The 22,860-nt window shown below is 41.5% G+C and overlaps 1 protein-coding gene across 1 annotated transcript in view; it reads right to left on the bottom strand.

Moving 5' to 3' along the window:
• si:dkey-12j5.1 (uncharacterized) overlaps positions 1-22,860 on the bottom strand; it is a 272,001-nt gene that overhangs the window by 41,012 nt on the left and 208,129 nt on the right. The window contains exon 10 of the mRNA XM_052016283.1: positions 11,294-11,398. Coding sequence (XP_051872243.1) covers positions 11,294-11,398 — 105 coding nt within the window. The remainder of the gene's footprint in view (positions 1-11,293; positions 11,399-22,860) is intronic.

The raw sequence follows: 22,860 nt of genomic DNA, 5'->3' as shown, positions 1-22,860 counted from the left end.
CTTTGGAGTACAAGTACTTGGTTCCCTGAAAGTGGAGTCACAGGGAGACAGGGTGGTGAAGAAGGCTTTGGCAAGATGGCCTTCATAAGTCAGGACATTGAGTATAAAAGTTGGGAGGTCATGGTGTTTTGTACAGGACGCTGGTGAGGCTGTACTTGGAGCTTTGTGTTCAGTTTTGGTCGTCCTGCTTTTGAAAAGATGTTATGAAACTAGAAAGAGTTCAGAAAAGATTTACAAGGATGTTGCCAGGACTTGATGGACTGAGTTATAAGGGAGAGGTTGACAGGCTAGGACTTTATTCCTTAAGAGTGTAGGAGACTAAGAGGTGATCTTATAGAGGTGTATAAAATCATGAGGGCCAAAGATAGAGTGAATGCACTATTCTATATATTCTGCCAATGTGTTTTTCTAATATTTTGTCTTAAAAAAGAAACCTTTTTCCCAGGTTTGGGGAAATCAAGAACTAGAGGGCATAGATTTAGGGTGAGAGGGAAAAGATTTAATAGGAACTTAAAGGGCAACTTTTTTTTACACAAAGGGTGGTTGTATGTGGAATGAGCTGCCAGAGGAAGTGGTTGAGGCAGGCACAATAACAATTTTTAAAAGACAGTTGGACAGGTACATGGATTGGAAAGGTTTAGAAGGTTATGGGCCAAACGCTGGCAAATGCTTGAATGGGGCATTTTGGTCGGCATGGACCAGTTGGGCCAAAGGGCCTATTTCCGTGCTGTATGACTCTATGAACTCTATGAAATTGTCAGCAAATTACTGCTTTTTTCCCCATTCTTTCCTGAGGTGGAACACAATTACAATTGTTTTCGGGTCCACCATGGAAATTCACCCAGGCAATTCCTGTCACAGTCGTACAAATCATTTTCCGCAAAAGATATCATTACATGTGCGATCTTCTGAGCATTGCTGGAAGTAATTAGTTCATGTTGCACACTCATCCCAACAGATTTTAATAGCACTGCTTGTGCTGGGAACCCAACTCAGCTAAGTGCCTTTTAAAATATTTACTTACTCGATCTCTTTCCCACCACATCCCACCCACCCACCCACCACCCCCACCTCCCCCCTCCCCCGACAAACATTATCTGACTCCTCAACTCACTGATCATCGAGCTTCCGGCCATTGATCTCATGATCCAGCCTCACTCCGCAGCCCATCGATCACCCGACCTGACCTTTCAGATTCACCAGCTAGATCTACCTGCCAATCCCTCCCCCAACCACTGACTGGGAGCCTTAACTCACTGGTCATCCTGATTACAGGCTACTAAGTCATTATCAATACTACCAAACAACTGCTAAAGCAGGGTTGCTACCTCCCAACAACGTTCCTCTCTGACCACCAATTGCAGGCCTGAACCCATCATCCCTGTAACTGGACCTCAACCTCTCTTCCAATACACAACCCTCCTCCCACCCTGGATCTTTATTGTTCTGCTCCATCCTACCCAATGCCATGACCTTACCCATTTTCCTTTTCACACTCTGTACTGCCGCAGTAGGCAAAGAAAAGGACATAGCAGTACTTGAGGCAGTTTCAGTGGCCTCAGTGCTTTGCACCTCAAGTAGTAAGCCCATGACCATAATGGACTTGGCCTGCTATGCTGTGGTCCAATAACACTACTTTGTCAGCAGTGACAAATTTCTGGGCAAATGCCCTTTATATGTGGCTTTTCCTTCAACTACAGCAATTGAAGATACTTAGGCATTGCGGTATCATTATAAAAATAGTCACAAGATACAGAGGTTAGGCTCTTAAGATAAGATTTCTTTATTAGTCACATGTGCATCGAAATGCACAGTGAAATGCATCTTTTGCGTAGAGTGTTCTGCGGGCAGCCCGCAAGTGTTGCCATGCTTCTGGCGCCAACATAGTATGCCCGCAACTTCCTAACCCATACGTCTTTGGAGTGTGGGAGGAAACTGGAGCACCTGAAAGAAACCCACACAGACATGGGGAGAATGTACAAACTCCTTACAGACAGTGGCCGGAATTGAACCTGGGTCGCTGGCACTGTAATAGTGTTACGCTGACCGCTACGCTACCGTGGCGTAGTTTATACTGTTATCATAGTTTATACTGTTTCTTTCTGAGTGAATCAGACATACTGCAAGATGAGAAATTCAAACTTATTTGCAAAAATATGAGCTAATGGCTGAGTCAAATTTCTAAGAGACTTCACTGAAGTATTCACAAAGCAATAGCTTTAGGACATCCATATGTTGCTCTGTGAGGTGCAATAGATTGCTGTTTGTGGCACACCTCCAGTGCTAAATTATAGATTTGCCAATTGAGCTTCATGCACAACATTTTAAACAAGAATTAATCTCCTCCCAAGCAGAAGGTCAAGTGTTCAAATCTACACTTGCCTGTCAATCAAGAGTCTTACTCAATAAAAGCACATCAACAGGGCTACAAGATCGAATGAACCAGAAAAAGGGGAAATTGGAAATCCTCCAAATCTCCTGCTCGGCTTTGCTTTTTGTTACCTAATTATTGGCAGTGTTATTATCAGTTTTCATTTGTAAACATATTCTCATCCAGCTGGAGAAAGATGAATGGTGGTGACCAGCCTACAAAGGGGAAGAACTGAGTTCAAAGTAAAAACATCACAATTGCTCTTGATTTGCAGGAACTTTCCTGATGAAATGCAAGAAAGACAGACTTCCTAATTAGAACTGCAGGCAAGAAATTTAGAATTATACCCATTCTTTTGCAAGCCTCAGCATTTTACAGCCCAACAAAAGAACATTTAACGTGTTGTAATGTGGGAAATTATTTTACAATTTTTCTCATTAGTTTAAAATAAATTCAATATGCCTGTGTGCTGCTGCTTGATGGTGCCATGCTGACACTGCTGCATCATCTGGTGACATCACAGATTCAGAAACACAAGCACTTCTGCTCACTGTGACAGGGAGGTATTTGAATCTTGGGGATAGGACAAAAAGCCTCGAGACTGACTCCCAGGAGAGAGGAAGAAAGAGTGGAGCTATACCAGGTTATCAGTTTTGAAAGGAAGAAACTGAGAAGGGACTGTAACAAATTAAGAGTACTTTGTTCATGGTTTACATTCTTCTTCCACAATATGAATTTTTATAGCCCGATCAGCATAGAAGCATACAAGTCCCAGAGGCGCAATTAAATGCAAGATAAGGATGCCACTTTTGCAGTCTTAATTTAAAAGTGAATCTACTTTTAAGTTAAGTAGATATGTATCAAAATATAACAAAATGGAAGTGGAATATTCAGTGAAAATAGACAGCATTTAGATTTCAATTCAAATTGGAGCAAATATGGAATTTTGCAACAATACATGTGTCTTCAATATGCTAAAATTTTTACTGGATATTTTTTGTGGTAGTGGTCCTGGCAGAACATTTCCTGCAACAATGTGCAGTTTGGCCTTTGGCTATAAGCCTGGCTTTTGACTAAGGCAAGTATCTCCCTATATTTACCCACTTGCAAATGTTTCGGCTTACAAAAAGAGTGGGTATAATTTTAAATTTCTTGCCTGAAGTCCTGATTATAAAGATCCTAGATCAATAAGTTGGAAAATCCAATATTTGCTGTGAGAACAAAAGGGCAATATTAATTAAAATGATTCTCCAGTGATATTTAACTTCAGTTAATGGGAGAAAGAAATTTTCAAGTATAAATACATTTCTATATTGGGTTTGCCATACATCCCATTTTTAAATGAACAATGCAACTGTAGTATTCATTATTGATTCTAAAACACTTAATGATGTGCCAAATAAAATGCTGAAAGTTAGCTCCTTGCAATCAAATTTTGTAACTTGAGCATGGATTTTTTCTACTTTCACTCCAGTATGTTAAGCCTCCAATATGACTCTAGGAATTTCAGGCATACTGAGTTTGTTATAAAGCCATGTCTTAAAGAAGTAATAGCAGGACACTTATACAATTTCATGAGGGAACTAGAGTCAATATAGGATTATGAAGAGGAAATTGTGTTTGACAAATTTGATTGAGTTCTTTGAGGATGTCACAAATAAGGCGGATGAAGGGGAACCAGTAGATGTGATATATTTGGGTTTTATTCAATAAGTGCTATCTAAAAGGTTACTTCACAAGATAATAGCACATTGGCTGGGGATTTTATATTTCTATGAATAGGAGACTGGTTGACTAACAGAAAATAGTTTTGCAACAAATGGGCCATTTCCAGCATGATGCTTGTTAGGTGTAGTGTTCCTTCTTCCATTTATATCAGACTTCTCAGTACTTCTGGTGAATGGACTTCAGGTTTTCAATGCCATGCAATATACTCCTTCTCCACTTTGAGCAGTCATGTGTCATAGATTCCTGAGAGTCAATAGGAATGTTATACTTTTTCAGGAAGGCTTTGCAAACATTCTTGAATCATTGCCTTTCTCCACCTGGTAATCTCTTGCAGGAATAGAGTATTTGGGAGTGGGGTGTCAGGTATGTTAACAACATGGCTTGCCCACCAGAATCAATTGGGTGTAATTAGGAATCAATACTGGGCATGTTAATCTGGGAGAAGATGCTGACATTGCATCACTTGCATTCTCAAATCTTAGGAGCAACTTGTCATTTAAGGTGGACACTGTAGATCACATTCACCATTGCCTTCAGTGCATCAGCAAAGGCTTTGACCATCTGAGTGCCCAATCATGGTACAAAGCTCACAATCGACCAGGCAGCAGAAATCCCTGCCACTCGAGCTGTGTCTGATGTATGGACTACTTACAGCAGGCACCTCAAAGCACTGGAGAGAAGTATTGTAGTGCATAGAAAGCAACCACTCATTTTCACATACCACAGTGCTTTACTGAAGATATCGAGGAGAATTTTGTGACAAAATGCTCCAATGGCTGAGGTCATATAGAGCCCAAAGGAAGATAGTTGTGGTTGTTTGAGATCAATTATTGCAGACCCAATCCATTACTGCAGGAATTCTTCAGGGCAGTGTCCTAGACCCAGTGATCTTCATCTGCTTCATCAATGTCATAAGTCAGAGGGCGGATATTTGCTGATGACTGCATAATCTTCAATTTCATTTGCAAATCCTCAGCAAGTGAACAAGCCCATGGGTGCATGCAGATAAATCATGGCAACTTTCAGGCATGGACTGCTAAGTGTCACGTTATGCCATAAAAGTGCCAGACAACAACCATCTGGAAAATCAGAGAGGCTAAACATCTACCATTGACATTCAATGGCATTACAGTCTCTGAGTCCCCTAACATCAATTTCTAGGGAGTAACCATTGACCAGAAACTCATCTGGACCAGACACATAAATTCTGTGGCTCCAAGGACATGTCAGAAGCTGAATATCCTGTGGTGAGAGACTCACTTGCTGACACCCAAGGCCTTTCCATCACCTACAAGGCAAAAGTCAGGACATGAGGGAACAGTCATGAGTCCAACTCCAAAAATACTCAAAAAGCTTGATACTATTCAGGATAAAGCAACCCCCTTGTTTGACACCTCAGTCACCATGCTGAACATCATTCTCTCCACCACTAGCACCCAGAGTGCACCATTTACAAAGTGCACTGCAGTCACTTCACCTGCATGTGCTTCAACCAGTACCAAACACGTACCAAGTGTACCTTCCAAGCCTGCGACCTCCACCACTAAAAGAGATCGCAAGTACATGGGAACACCACCACCTGCAGGTTCCCCTCCAAAACAGACACCACGCTGACTTGGAAATACGTCAACGTTCTTTCATCTTTGCTGCATCTAAATTCTCGAACTCCCTACACCACAGCAGTGTAGCAGTCCCTTCATTGGAAGGTCTGCAGCAGTTCAAGAAGAGATTCACCACCACCTTCCCAGGGACAGTTAGGGATAGGCAATAAATGTTGACCGTGCCAGTGAGGCCTCAGATTTTTTAGTGGTTATCTTTTCTCCACTAGCTGTTTCCTCTTTTGCTTATTTTATTGGTTTGTATGTATGCCAGCAATCCAAAATAGCAGAAATATTTCAGAGATCTGCTGAAGCATGGAATGCTTTGCTACAGCAGCAACTGGGACAGAGAAAACTGCATCTTTTAAAAGAAACATGGAGGAAAACCTGAAGCAGAGAAAGATGCGCAGTTCAGGGGAAAGATCAAGACAGTGGTATTCTGTTTGGATTGATTTTTCTTTACCTTTACACTTTGTCTAAAAGGTTCTTTACACTTTTTTAATGCTTTATTAACTTGTCCTGCAACCTTCAAAGATTTGTCCATCTGAGCTCCAGGCACTGCTTCTATCAACCTCTTTAAAAGAGTATTATTTAATTTATACTACCTCTTTTTTCTAAAGAAATATAAATGTTGCAACCAAGCACGAAAGAGCTCTGATCTGATAGAATAGTGAGTGTTATGCTGCCTTGCAGGGAGCTCACGTTCACTGCTTTGTTTCTGATGCCAGATTAAGCACAGGATTTGACATGTCAGCATGTGTTCCAAAATGTGAATGAAGAGTAATGTCTAGAGAGGCCCACTGTGCCAATTTCATCTGACTGGATTGAAAGTTAAAGGATTTGTCCATAGATCTCAATGAACATATGATAATCAAAGCCAAGCCTCATCAAAATAAAATGGAAACACCTAACCCTGATAGATGTGTCATGACATGTATTAATTGATGACAGCCTTGCCTCACTCCATGCCTTGAGAAAAAAATAAGTGCTGAATGTCATCAATCACGAACTGCTTCAGGTTAAAACCCATCTGATCGGCGTCACCTCAGGGTGAAATCATGGGATAGAAATTCCTTAGTTACTTGTTGTGAGAAAAGGTCCTTTGAGGTCTTAAAGATAGAGGGCTCTGGACACAGTCTTTGGAATTTTAAAAATGATTTATTCACAAAGACAAATGCGGGAACAGAATGAACGGGAACAGATGCACACTCACTCATGGGTGATCAAGAGACGTGGGGGAAAATCACAACAGGGGTGAGAAGCGCACGCGCACGCACACGCACACACACACACACACACACACACACACACACACACACACACACACACACACACACACACACAACAAACTGGTTACAAATGATCAAGGAATAAACAATATGATGCCTGAGCACCCTGAATCTGGACAAGCATCGGCTCTTTGGTCCCTGGAATCCTTAACTAACTACCCTTTAGTAGTGCACAGCTTACCTCAACATCCTCGGAGACACAGAGACAGAACCAAGCATGTGGCACTTTTCATACCGCTGGAGGGCTGGGTGGTCCAGCAAGGACAAAGGTGTTTAAACGGGTCAATGCTTAGGTGTCAAGGACAAAGGTATGTTACAAAAGCCAATCCTTAGGTGTGCACTTAATGGGTGGGGTGGAGCCAAACCTTTGATTGACAGTGGTGTCGCTTCTGACCCAATGAGCAATGCTGTCATCTGACCAGAGGAGTCAGTGGTCAGTGTTGTCACTGTCACATGACAGCTATGACCTTTGTCACTGTACATTACTCCAGCAAAATAGAGTTGAAAATCAGGTTAACCTAGAGTAGATGATTTTGCATGTGTTTCTTGGGAAGTTCATCAACACATTTTGCAGAAGTTTAAACTCTCTTGCACTTTTTATTCTGGCATAAAACTCCCCCAAATGATGTTAACTGTAGTGCAACACACACAATTCACCTGACATGAGATTTTTAATCTTACTAGTCTGAAAAATAACTTATGACTGACACTCACTATGTTTCCCCTGAAACCATCCTATTTAATGGATCAGGACTCAAACTGCATTCATTGTCCTCACTGAGATCTGTGACCTCAAATATAGCCTCACATGTATAGCTTTATTAATTTGCTCATGAAGGTCAATGTCAAGGTCACTTGATTCCTGCCACATTTCATAGTTTGCTGCTGACTGCTACATTAAGAAAGTCACCCAAACACCATATTCAAGAAGAGTAGGTTTCATCTACATTTCCTCCAGCCAACAGGAGGCATAGGGATTTGCCTGCAATGTAGGCTTCTCTGGAGTGCAGGCAATCAGAGACTAGTACTTACAGAGCTATCCCTAACAACTTTCTGTCAAGAGCACTTGGCTATGGCACTGAAGGGTTTCCAATGAGCCCTGCACAAAGAATGTGCCTCCATAATTTTAAGGCGATTGGAGGAAGGGATAAGGGGGATGCCAGAAGTAAGTTTTTCTTTTTACACAGAGAGTGGTGGGTGCGTGGAACACACTGCCAGCAGAGGTCGTGGGGGCAGATACATTAGGAACATTGAAGAGACTCTTAGATAGCCACATGATTGATAGAAAAATGGAAGGCTATGTGGGAGGGAAGGGTTAGATAGATCTTAGAACAGGATAAAATGTCAGCACAACATCATGGGCCGAAGGGCCTGTACTGTGCTGTAATGTTCTATGTTCTAAAAGGCAGTGTTCATTTGGCACCCTGGCAGCACTCTCCCACCACTGCAGCATACATTAATTCATTCATTGCCAGCACTGCACCTGCAGCTTGAAGAAATAGCATGTCCATTTAAGCACTAGCTGCAAACACTGCGCCTGCTGCATTACATTTTAACGTCTGCAAAAACTTGCAACACATCAATAGGGAGTGCAATGTTGAAACACAATGTCAGTTTCAATGCAATGTTACACAGGGAAATCCAACATTGTTGGTCTGCGGACCTTGCAATCTTGCTTTTTATGTGATTTTCACAAGCATTTTTAGGATGATCCACAGTGCTGTTTTAATAGTAAATAACGGAGTAGAGCAATTTCTAGGTCAATTCCCTTTATTTTTACGATGAAAATTATGACACTGCTTCTTCAGTGGTGGGCCAGATCTCAAACAACGACGAGATGGAGTACAGAAAGGAGATAGAGAATCTTGTGGTATGGTGTCAAGACAACAACCTTTCCCTCAATGTCAGCAAAACAAAGGAGCTGATCATTGACTTCAGGAAGTAGGGTGGAGTACAAGCTCCTTTCTGTATCAATGGTGATGAGATGGACATTGTTGAGAAATTCAAGTTCCTAGGTGTAAATATCATCAACAATTAGTCCTGGTCCAGCCATGTGAACGATATGGCCAAGAAAGCATACCCCAAATGGGTGTGCCCCCGATGATTCATACCAATTTTTATAGAAACACCATAGAAAGCATACTATCCAGATGCATCATAGCTTGGTATGGTAACTCCTCTGCCCAAGAAATTGCATACATAATTGCAGCCAACATAATTAAAGACTCTTCCCACCCCGGTCATTCTCTCTTCTCCCCTCTCTTCTCAGGCAGGAGACACAAAAGCTTGAGAGCACGAACCACCAGATTCATGGACAGCTTCTATCCTGCTGTTATCAGACTCTTAAACAGACCTCTGTTTAAGATGAACTCTTAAACTCTTGATCTCCCAATCTACCTCGTCCTGATCCTTGCACTTTATTTGTCCACTGGCACTGCACTTTTACTGAAATTGCAACACTATGCCTGCATTTTGTTTTCCTTTTACTACCCCGATGTACTTACGTATGGTATGATCTGTCTAGATGCCATGCAAAACTAAAGCTTTTCACTGTATCTCAGTTCATGTGACAATACTAATAAACCAACCAATAAAAAAGGAGTTTCTTCTTTTGAAAATCACCTTGTTCGGTAGACAAACATCCCAAATCTCCTTAAATCTATAGCACTGCACTTAGATATTTAAAATATGAAGTGCAGAAAATACAACAACATTTCTTCTCATGATCCTTTAGCACTGTCCCTGTAAGACATTGATATGACCCAATAACTGCACTGTGCTTCAATGGACAACAAAAGCAAAGGGGAGTCGTGCTCCTTCCTGCTCAGATGTAATGAACTACTTGCTAAACATTAAGAAATGTAAGGAAAACACGGAAGAGGACACATACTGAGATACTGATAAGGTGAATATATTTAATGAATCATTAAATTGAAGCCAACAAAATGTATGTTTATTCTATCAACGATAAGGAGGGAAACCATTTTGGAAATGGCTCACAGAAGGAAACAAGTGACACATCAACTGGTAAGTAGATGTGAAGAGACCAATCTTCTCAATGAAGTAAGGGGAAAGGAAATTGAGGTAATGGGCTACAAATTTTAAAAATAATCACAAAATGAAATCAATGGGATATAGAAAAATTATTTTTGTGGAACGAGAGTTGAAGGAAAATATAGAAACGTAAATTAAAAGAGCCATATGATAACTTGCTGCTGCTGTAACAAACTAATCTATTACTATTATTTAGCCTATATCTTAGAAAAATAATTGTAGATTGCTGAAGAACTCAGTAAAGAAAGTGTAAACACATCACTAAGTCAGGAAAACAACAAATGATCATAGTTGTTATAATATACTTCGGTTCAGAATGTAAATCCAAATGGAGCAGCTGAAGTAGGCTGAAAGGCCATCTTTGTGATATGATTGTCTATGTGTTATATTATTTTGCTTGTATGTCACTGCATTTTGAAGCAAGTTATCAAAATTCGATGACAAGATTCTGTGCACAGGGGAAGAGAACAGATAGCTATACTTTTATTACATAAAATATTGAATTATAGCTATTATATAAATAACAGATGGTTGAAGGTGGGTTCAAAAACTGCAACTCCATCTGGGTGGACGAGGATGTTAATAAACTAGATGAGTGTCATCTCATGGTTACAACACAATATATTACAGCTATGCAACACATTCCTGACTATCCTGCTTTACGCGTTTTGAGTTTGACAAAAAGTATTCAGTTAAATTTAATAATGAAACATTATCTCCCTTCTTTAACTGTAGAGAAATTGTTGCAGTGTTCCTTGTACTTTTGATTCCAGCTTGTACAAATAACAAATGAAACTTTCTTCTACTAGCAAAGTGTGGCTAAATCCGTGATTTGCTGTGATTGAAAGATTGGTTATGACTACTAGTATAAATCTGCCAGAATGATAGAGCTTGCTCATCCTTGGAGAGGGCTTAAAGCATTCAGAATTTAAGCATGTTTATTACTGAATACGTAATCCACTATATCATGGCAGAAAATAGTGTTCTCAAAGCACCAGTGAATTATTAAACATTTTTCAAAAACATACGAAATTATTTCAGAGAACTGAAGCTGCTGAAAAAGAGATATCTTCCTCTGGAATAAGCATTAGTGCAATTACACATCACAGGGAAATATAAATTAATGCACTCTGTTTAAGAGCTGTATCCTGAATGTGCAGATATTGAGGCAGGCAGGATCAGCCTCTTTAAAATTCTCACCATATGAAATTTGATTTTAAACAAAATATGGTACTTATAGAGCAAAGGGTTACCTTTTTGGTTTTTGTTAGGTATGTCCTGGCAGAGTCCTTGAAAGGTGCATCCTCATTGGGCTTCTCTGCTTGAAGGTAACAAACCCAGCCCAGCAGATACCAAACCTATAAGACAAGCACATGCTGTAGGTCATCAATTTTGCAATTATAGGGAAATGGTTACAGAAAGACTTCATCAATAACTTTCAGAACAAACTATATGTTATAATGCAATGCAGAACATCAGACTCTTAAAGAATATATTTTATCAGTTAACTGACCATCTACATACGGATAAACATACTTGTAGAAAGGAAGTGTTTTATTACCAATCCAGAATCAGAATCAGATTTATTATCACTGACATATGTTGTGAAATTTGTTGTTTTGCAGCAGCAGTACAGTACAAGAAACAAAAATTACTATAAGTTACCAAAATAAATAAATAGTGCAAAAGAGTCCATTATTAAGAATGCAGTAACGGCTGGAAGGTCCTTCAAGTAAGTAACAGAATGTTGGGGTGGGTGTGGAGGTGGTGGTGGAAGTGATTTGGCAACACTAACCTCAATTCTTCTCTGGGAGAATCTGAGGCAATGAAAGGCAAAGTCCAAGTCACGAGGGGCAGGGTGGGGCCGGACGTCCAGGCAACAGAAGTGGGTGGCATGGAATCTGAGGCATTAGGCATCAGAGGAGGGAAGGCTGGGGATTCTGAGACACAGGGGAATGTAGAGGGCTGAATGTGCCCAGATGAACCCACATGACCTTCAGTGAATGACTAAAAATCTCTCCAAGAACTTCAGAAAAGAGGCTCCTTTGAAAATTGGGAAAAAGATTTTGATCAGGACATGGACAAAGCCCCAGATGTAGCTATGAGCTTTACGTTATCTTGACATTTGGTTATGCTAACTACTTTGCTAAATGTAACTAAATAACAAAGTTAACACTATCAAACAAAGATGAATTTCCTGACGTAAATATAGTCAATCTGATGTATAATACAAAACCCCCATGTCTAACATAGTGAATAGAGGTGAAAATATTTGGCAGGCAGATTTCTAATCTGACAAATTTCCTTTTCCTCAGGTAATTATAAAGGCTTTTCAGCAGTTCCACCAGCTTTATTAATTACATTCTCTAAAAACATAACATACTTCAACTACAATATGAAGTAGATCTATTCAGATAATATTTAATGCATTACATTCAATAACTTATATTCACTTGTATTTCTCAGTAGAATTCTGGTCATAACATCCATAAAGAATAGAATAATACAAGCCAGTGATTACCGTCTGCTATTCACATCCTGTTCTTTATATTCATTAACAATGACCCTATAAGTGACAAAGGTAATCTAATACAATTGTCGTCTGGCTACACTGATATTTTCTCACTCTATTTTAGTGTACATTTGGCTATAAATGGGAAAGCACTGAATACCATTGGATCATTTGCTCAAAATGTCAATAAAAGACTAGTCAATGCTTTAATGGTTATATTTTAAGCTAGAGCAGAACATTTTGAACCTCAAAGGCTCTAAGATGTTCTACTTGGTTGACTACATTTGCTAAATTTTAATCAATAATAGATCTCCTGTGGCATTGCTCTCAGTGACTCAAATGCTACAATATTTTATAATGACAGGAGCAATGTACCATGTTACATACAATATATTAAATTTAAATCATCTCCTGCAGCATTACTCACTGGCAAAAGAACTGATATATCTCTTCTAGTAACTGTGGTTATTTCTCACTGTCTAATTCTTATTCTGTATTTGTTATGCTCTCTCTTTGCCGTTCTGCATGCTTCATGAAAAAAAATTCTTATTGCAATGTCTATCACTGACAATTTTTTATTGTTTTGTCTCACTCCTTACATGATCCCCTCCTCTTCATGCCTCCAGTTCTTTTATTTATCTAACATGTGAATGTCTCTTCCATGTCTTTCTCTGTTGACATAGTTAATATTTATCTCTTTTTTTTAAAGCCCAGGTCTTACAGAAGATTAAAAAGACTAGGTACCAAACTGGACGTGGGTGTGGAAGAAGGCTGTCAAAGAAGCAGTAAAGAGAAAAAGGAAGGCGGGTGGAGTTGGGGGAGTTGCTAATCTGCTGGCCACAATACAATTTATCCCACATCTGTTCCATGTAACTGCAGCAGCATGCTGCCTGCTCATTATCTTGTCTATTGCATGCAGGTGCTAACTGTGTCATTTATTAGGTGCATGCAGTCGCAGTAGGGAGCCAACATCAATATTACAGCAAGCCCAAAGCTCTTAGCAAATCTGCATTGTAGCTGTTGGAGGTGCAGACATAACTTGAAACAGGGCTGCCCAACCATGACCAATGGCTGACCACGGAAGGATCGAGCACAAAGAGATTTGATTGCAGCACCTGAAATGTTGGTGCAGAGGTAGAAAAGGAGTGGGAAGTTAGGCCCTTCAGGCACATGGTAAACAGGCAGCGGGGCGAAGTTAAGGCAATGGTGAAGTTGTTGCACTTGTAATCCAGAGGACTAACCATCCAGAGATACGAGTTTGAATTTCACCAAGGCAACTATGAATTTGGAAAAAAAGGATGAATACTCATTGTAATGATGACTATAAAACTACTGGTTTATGGTAACAACCCATCTGGCTCAATGGTGCACTTAGGGACAAGATCAGCCATCCTCACTCTGTCTAATCTATTTGCGTGTAGTTTTGGTCATCCTATTATAGCAAAGACATCATTAAGCTGGAAAGAATGCAAAGGAGATTTACGAGAATGTTGACACGAGAGATTCTGCAGATGCTGGAAATCTGGAGCAACACACACAAAATGCCAGAGGAACTCAGCAGGTCAGGCAGCATCTATGGAGGGAGATAAACAGTTGACATTTTGGGTCAAAACCCTTCATCAGGACTGAAGAGGAAGAGAGCAGGAGCCAGAATAAAAAGGTGGGGGGGGGGGGAGCACAAGCTGGCAGGTGATAGGTGAGTCCAGGTGAGAGGGGGAAGGAGGAGGGTGGGGGAGGGGGGATGAAAGAGAATTATGTGAGAATCTAGGATTTGATAAATTTCTCCAACTTCCAGTAATCCCTTCCCTCTCTTTTCCCCCTTCCCCCACACCCTTTGCTTTCCCTCATTCCTGTGGCCCCATTCCCATGGCCCCCTCATCCCTTCTCTTTCCCATCCTCCACCATCACGACCTGCCCATCACCTCCCTCTGGTTTCCCACCTCCTTCCCTTTATTCCATGGTCTACTGTCCTCTCCTATCGAATCCCTCTTCTCTAGCCCTTTGCCTCTTCCAACTATCACCTCCCAGCTTCTCACATCACTCTCTTTCATCCCTCCTCCCCCACCGACCTACCTTCCCCGCGCCTCACCCATCACCTGCCAACTTGTGCTCCTCCCCCTACTCCCAACTTTTTATTCTGGCTTCTGCCCTCTTGCTCTCCAGTCCTGATGAAGGGTTTCAACCTGAAATGTTGACTGTTTATTTCACTCCAATAGATGCTGCCCGACTTGCTGAGATTCTCCAGCAGTTTGTGTATCTTGTTACGAGAATGTTGCCAGGACTTGACGGCCTGAGTAATAGGGTGAGGTTGGGCAGGCTAGGATTTTATTCCTTGGTGTGTAGGAGACTAATGGGTAACCTTATAAAGGTGTATAAAATCATGAAGGGCATACATAGGGTGAATACACACAGTCTTTTTCCCAGGGAAAGGGAATCAAAAACTAGAGGGCATAGGTTTAAGGTTAGAGGGGAAAGATTTAAAAGGGACCTGAGGGGCAACTTCTTCACGCAGAGGGAGGTGCGTATATGGAACGAGCTGCCAGAGATAATACTCAAGGCAGGTACAGTGACAACATTTAAAAGGCATTTGGACAGGTACACAGATAGGAAAGGTTTAGAGGGAAATGGGCCAAATATGGGTAAATGGGACTTCCTTAGATGGGCATTTTGGTTGGCAGGGACGAGTTGGGCCAAAAGGCCTGTTTCCATGCTGTGTTACTCTATCCAATGATATTGTTGACTCTTAAAAAGACTAACTGATGGACAACGCAATATCAATTAAGCACTGAATTCAGACACAGCAAATTTGATTTTGGCCCAGTTGATCTCACAAAGTCCTCTCATAAATTGTTGTCTACATTGGGAGAGCTGTCCTTCAGACAGTCGAGCAATAGTTTGACATATCATCCTCACAGAATCATAACTTACAGACAATGTGCCAGACTCTTCATCACAATTCCTGAATACGTCCTGTCCCACTGACAAGACAGAACTACAAGAGGCAGAGGTGTGCAAAGGGAGAAATTGGCCCTGGCAACGTTCAATATTGACTTTAGAACCATGAAGTCTCATGCCACCAGGCTGAATGTAGGCAAGGAAACCTCCTTCTGATTACTGTCCTTCCTCAGACGATAAATCAATGCTCCTTTATATTGAAGAAACAGTCAGGAAAAACAGTGAAGGCAGCAAGAGCACAGAGTATGTTCTGGATGGGGGACTTCAACTTCTATCACCAAGAATGGCTTGGTAGCACTTAATACTGACCTAGCTGGCTGGAAGGACATAGCTACTACCATAGTGAATCTGCAGCAGGTATGAGTGAACTAATATAAGGAACAAACTGACCTCATCCTCACCAATCTACTTGTAGCAGATATATCTGTCTGTAATGGTATTGTTAGAAGTGACCATCACTCAGGAAACCTTGTGTGAACTACAATCACACTAAATGTGACAGACTCTGAACAGAGCTGGGCATTTGTGAGGCACTGTCGACAATCAGCAGTCACAGATATGTACTCCACCACAACTTGTAACCTCATAGCCCAGCATATCCCTCGGTTTGCCATTACTATTAAGCCTGATTCAATGAGGAGTGCAGTAAAGCAGGGGACAGTCCCTGGCACACTTATGGATGTAGTGCTGTTACGGACTCAGTGAAAGTCCCTTTAAGATAGAGAGTGTGTGTGTATGTGTGTGTGGGGCGTGCTTACGTCAATAGAAGATAAAGGACGTAATGACGTTGTTGAAGAGGTTAGAAGAAGAAGGAGAGAGAGAGAGAAGGGAGAGAGACACCAGCCTGCTTGTTTCCTCTATCGATGGATGAGAAACAATAACTGTGTTTGCCATAGAAATCCATGTATGGAAGTTGGAAGTAATCCGGTGGAGTTCACTTTGTTGCTGACCTGTAGAAGGAAACAGGTATTTGTGTGTGGACGACCACGGTTCGGATGCTTTTCGGGGTGAGGAAGTCACTACCGAGTAAACACTGGAGTGTCGTTTGGGTTCCATCGTGGAACATTTGGATTTCGTATGTACTCTCTCTATGTTTTTCTACATCTACATCTTATCTTCAGACAACGGTGGTTGTTGAAGAAGCCCTTGCTCATGTTTCACCTTATGGCTTGCGGAACTGAACTTTAAGAACCATTCCGGAACTGGGAGTTTTGGACTTTGTCACACACACACACGACGAGTTTAGTTTTGGGGTTAACGTTCAAGGTTTAACATTTTTGAATTCTAACATACTAACATTTTTACTTTTATTTTACATATTATCATAAGTAGTGATTAATAAAATAGTTTTTAACACTGAATCATGCTCAGTGTGTTTCTTTTGTTGCTGGTTTGTGACAGTGCCAACTGGGTGAAGCCAAGTCTGCTATTACATGCCTGCTAATCAACATGCAATAGACAGCCAATAGACAACCAATGATCAGATCAAAGCTCTGCAGTCCTATCACATCTATGGTGAATAGCAGTGGACAATTAAACAGTAAACTGGAGAAGGCGGCTCCAGGGACATTGCTATCCTCAACGATGAGAGGGCCCAGGATGTGGGTGCTAAAGACAGACTGAAGCATTCACTGCCATATTCAGCCATAAGTGTTCAAAAGATAGACCAACTCAGCTTTCTCCTGAGCTCCACCACCAAAGCAGCTATTCCTTAAACACTTCAATCTATTTTATCAAGAAACAGTTGAGAGCACTGGATGCAGTAAAGACCATAGGACCAGACAACATCCCAGCCGTAGTACTGAAGACACTAGAACCAGCATGCATCCGGCCAGTTCTAATACAGTTACAATACTGGCACCTACCTAACAATGAGGGAGATTGCCAGTTATGTACTTCTGACAAAAAGTTGGACAAATCCAATCCAACTAACTACCTGCCAATCAGTCTCTTCTCAATCACCAGCAAAATTATGGAAGGTGCTGTTGATAGCTCCAAGAAGCTGCATTTACTCACCAATAACCTGTTGACCGAAACACAGTTTGGGTTTTTCCAGGACCACTCAGCTCCAGACCTCATTAGTCTTGATCCAAATATGGAACAGAGAGTTGAATTCCGGAGACTACGAGCGAGTGAGTTCCCTCGACATCAAAGCAGTATTTGATTGAGTGTGGCATTAAGGAGCCCGAGTAAAAACCATGTCAATGGACATTGAGGAGAGAACACTGCAGAGGTTGGAGTCATACTTGCACGAGGAAGATGGTTGAGATTTTTGGATGTCAACCATCCCAATCCCATAACATCATTATATGAGTTCCTCTGTCGCAGGCCCCACCACCTGCTTCATTAATGATTTTTCTTTTCATCATAAGATCATAAGTGGGGATGTGCATTGTACAATCAATGATCAATTCCACTTGCAAGTCTTCAGCCTGTGAAGCAGTCCATGTCTACATGCAGTAGGATGTACACAATATTCAGCCATGGGCAATATTACAGCAAACTGGTTGCAGTTTGGAAGGGAAGGAAATGTTTGTTCTTTTGTGTTTATGGCTTTTTTAACTCATGTTTCCATCGTTAGTGTACTCCTGGATCCTTTTTTAGGATTACTTTGTGTAGGTTCCTATTATCCAAGCAGCATATGGCCTCTTTACTTTAGCGTAATGCTATTACAGCGCCAGCGACCCACGTTCAATTCCAGCCGCTGTATGTAAGGAGTTTGTACGTTCTCCCCGTGTCTGCGTGGGTTTCCTCCGAGTGCTCTGGTTTCCTCCCAATTCCAAAAGACGTATAGGTTAGTAAGTTGTGGGCATGCTATGTTGGCGCCGGAAGTGTGGCGACACTTGTGGGCTGTCCCCAGAACATTCTATGCAAAAGATGCATCTCACTGTGTGTTTCGATGTACATGTAACTAATAAAGAAATCTTATCTTATAATGGTATAAAAAAACCTCCCTCTGTACCATAAATTACAATTTTCTGAAACGCACCATCTCACATTTGAAATTAACTTGTCATTTATACACATCCATTCTGCAAGTCTATTTAATATTTGTTTTCTTTGTGTAATAAGGCAGGCTATGGTTGTTTAGGACTACTGATCTTTATTCCTACTTCAAAAGGTCTTCTATCGTACAAAGATTTGTTTAGGGACCAAAGCAGCAGTTTGCCAACAGTTTCTCTGTGGGACTGCAAGGAACGGAGTCCAGCCAAGATGAAAAAAGACAGGCCATCTGGCTCATCCCCGGAGCCTGGCTCCCTATCAGAGACGTTCAATATTGGAGTCCGATGCAGCTGAATGGCATATAATTTTCAAGTGATCCTTTGCATTCCTTCAGAGAGCTGTAACAACTATTTGTCAATGTTCAGTAATGCAAATTACAAAAAGTAGTAGAGTATTTTCTCACATATAATAAAGCATACTTTTAATCAACAAAAACACCAATCAACAGAAAAATGTCAGCTTAAATAATATAATTTACTTATGGGTAAGGTATAGATCCTCCTAGCTCTTCATTAAGATTTGTGAGAGACCAAAAGGCTTTGCTGGTACAAATGAAGCGATTGTACCCTCTAGATACTGCTCTTTTTTTGACTGGCGATAAAGAGCATCCACTTATGTGCATTTTTTCATACAAATACGTGAGAGTGTTTAAGGTTTACCACTATTAACAAAAGAAAACATTAGTAAACAAGAAATATGAAATGATAAATCAGTGGTACAATTGAGAGAGGGAAATACTGAAATAGAAAAGAGAAGGCAAGAGCCACATATAACATTGGAGACAAGATATTGTTACATGTACTTCATACAAAAAGGAAGCATTTTATGCAAGTATTGAAAGTGTTTGTGCCCATTCCCTGTTGAAGTCCTGCCCACTGGGAAACTGGACCGACCTCGTCCAGTTACTGTTCATCCCAATGTGGGTGTTATTCCCTGTTATAATTTTCACACGTGAAGCAGTGGGACTCGATGTCAAGAACACGCCCAAATCTGAACTCATTTATTATTTACAACAGAAACTAGGTCAAAAAGTCACAGCTTACCTTTATATCTTTATCTTCATATTTAACTTTCAATAAGACAAGAAGTGCATAGAATCAACAAAAAATAATGGCACCAAAGGAAGTTATTTGGCCAATTGTATGTGTGATAATTGCAGAGAAGCTACCAACCTAATTCCAAGTTTCAGCACATGGCCCATAACTGTAGGTCATGGCTCTTCCAGTTCACATCCAAATATTTTCTAAATGTGATGAGGTCTTCTGGCTCTACCCTCCACCCCTCCCCCCACCCACCCCCCCCCCCCCCCCCCCCCCCTCCCCCCCCCCACCTTTTCAGGTAGCAACTTCCAAATCTCAACTGCCCTCTGGGTGAAAAAGATCTTTCCTCATCTCCCCTGTAATCCTTCTGTGATTTCTTTAAATCTATACATCCAGGTTTTTTACCACACTCCAAATTACTCTACTAAGGCCCCTCATAATTTTATATGTCTCAATTAAGTCTTCCCTCAGCCTCCACTGTTCTAAAATACCAACAATAAATGAAAATAAAAAAAAACACAGATGCTGGAAATCTGAAATAAAAACAGAAAATCATGGAAACATCCATTTCTAACATTTTCGGTTTTTATCCCAGATTATTCAATCTTTCCTCATGCTTGCAATTTTCCAGTCCTGGAAACATCTTTGTAAATCTCTGCACCCTCTTCAGTGCAATGATATCCTTCCTGTAATATGATACTTAAGCTGTGGTTTAACGAGCATTAAATAGCATTACCTCCTTGCTCTTATATTCCATACCTTGGTGAGTAATGAAAAACATCCCATAGCTATTGCTAACCACCTTATTAGTCTGTCCTGTTTCCTTTAGGGACCTGTGGGTCTACACCCCTTGTTCCTCCACTCCCTTCAATATGTCCCCATATGTTGTATATTCTCTTGCCTTGTTGCACCTCCCCAAAGGCATTGGTATTGGTTTATTATTGTACAGTGAAAAACTTGTCTTGCATATTGTTCAGACAGGTCAATTCATTACACAGTGCATTGAGGTAGTACAGGGTAAAAACAATAACAGAATACAGAGTAAAGTGTCACAGCTACAGGGAAGTGCATTGCAGGTAGACAATAAGGTGCAAGGTTATAACACGGGAGATTGTGAGGTCAAGAGTCCATCTCATCGTATAAGGGAACTGTTCAATAGTCTTATCACAGTGGGATAGAAGCTGTCCTTGAGCCTGGTGGTATGTGCCCTCAGACTCCTGTATCTTCTGCCTGATGGGAGAGGGGAGAAGAGAGAATGGCCCGGGTGGATGGGGTCTTGGATTATGTTGGCTGCTTCACCGGGGTAGTGAAAGGTATACACAGAGTCTACGGAGGGGAGGCTGGTTTCTGTGATGTGCTGGGCTGTGTCCACGACTCTCTGCAGTTTCTTGCAGTCCTGGGCAGAGCAGTTGCCATAACAAGCCATGATGCATCCAGATAGGATGCTTTCTATGGTGCATCGATAAAAGTTGGTGAGTGTCTAAGGAGACATGCCAAAGTTCTTTAGCCTCCTGAGGAAGTAGAGGCACCAGTGAGCTTTCTTGGCAGTGGTGTCTACGTGGTTGGACCACGACAGGCTATTGGTGACGTTCACTTGAAGGAACTTGAAGCTCCCAACCCTCTCGACCTCAGCACCATTGATATAGACAGGTGCATGTGCACTGCCCCTTTGTTTTGCTGACATTGAGGGAAAGGTTGTTGTCATGACACCATGTCACTAAGCTCTCTACCTCCTTCCTGTACTCCGACTCATTGTAATGTGAGATACGGTCTACTATGGTGGTATCATCTGCAAACTTGTAGATGGAGGTAGAGCAGAATCTGGCCACACGGTCATGAGTATATAGGGAGTAGAGTAGGCGGCTGAGGACGCAGCCTTGTGGGGCACCAGTATTGAGAATAATCGTGCTGGAGGTGTTGCTGCCTATCCTCACTGATAGCAGTCAGAAAGTCAAGGATCCAGTTACAGAGGGAGGTATTGAGTCCCAGGTCTTGGAGTTTGGTGGTGAGTTTGCATCCCAGTTCTCTGGATTAAATTCCATTTGTCACTTTTCCATCCAAATGACTAAATCATTCATACCTCCCTGCAGTCTAAAGCTTTCCTCCTTTTTGCATCATCTGTAAATTTTTTTATCATACCCCCAACATTTAAGTTTAAATCATACTGAGTCCTGAAAGACCCCATTGGCAGCAGTCTTCCAACCAGAATAAACACCCATCAATCATTGCCATTTGATTCCCATCACTAAGCCAATGTTGGATGCCACGTGTCACTTCCCTTTGAATCCCAATGCCTTTTACTTTTTTGACTTTACTCTAAAAGGTAGAATCACATACGATTTAAAATGTGCTGGCTCGGACAATTTTTTATATTATGAATCCCTCCACTCCCCGCAGACATACTAATGTATTAAAAATGTCATTGCAGACAGTGCTGAGTAATGAATCCAATTCATCGATACAAGGATATCCTCAAGTGAAATATCACTCTCTCCGCGACTCCCTTGTCTGATCGTCCTTCCCCACTGATTCCCCCTGCAGGCACTTATCCCTTCAACTAAGTTAAGTGTTACACTAGCCCCTATGCCTCATTTACACTACAGCCCCTACACTAGCTGGGATCTCCCGGTGGCCAGTCATTTTCACTCCACTTCCCATTTCTGCACTGACATGCCTGTCCATAGCCTCCTCTACTGCCAAATTGAGGCTAGACACAGATTAGAGGGAACAGCACCTCATATTCAGCCTTGGTAGTCTTGAACCTGATGGTGTGAACATCGATTTCTCTAACTTCCAGTAACCACTCCCCTCTGTCCCTTTTTTCCCTTTATCCCACCGGCCCCCATCACCCCATCTCTTCCCTCCATCTGCCCATCATTCACACATTCCTCCCACTGGTTCCCCTCCTCACCTCCTTCACTTTATTCCATGGTCCACTGTCCTCTCCTATCAGATTCCATCTTCTTCAGCCCTTTGTCATTTCCATCTATCACCTCCCAGCTTCTTACATCATTCCCGCTCCCCCCCCTCTGTCACCTGCCTATCACCCTCCCCCCCCCATCTGGATCCACCTATCGCCTCCCAGCTCTTGCTCCACCCCTTCCCCTTTTATACAGGCTATCTCCCTCTTTCTTTCCAATCCTGATGAAGGGTTTCAACCTGAAACGTCAACTGTCCATTCCCCTCCATAGATGCTGCCTGATCCGCTGAATTCCTCCAGCTTTTTGTGTGATGCCTTGATATTCCTACTGCTTTTGGGGCACTTTATGTCTTTTTTCACAAATGGAGACACAAAAGGTCTCCCAGAAAT

The sequence above is a fragment of the Pristis pectinata genome, chromosome 5 (genome assembly GCF_009764475.1).
Source record: "Pristis pectinata isolate sPriPec2 chromosome 5, sPriPec2.1.pri, whole genome shotgun sequence".
Classification (NCBI taxonomy): Eukaryota; Metazoa; Chordata; class Chondrichthyes; order Rhinopristiformes; family Pristidae; genus Pristis; species Pristis pectinata.
Note: the sequence above shows the minus strand (reverse complement) of the source record. Positions and strands in the feature narration are given on the sequence as shown.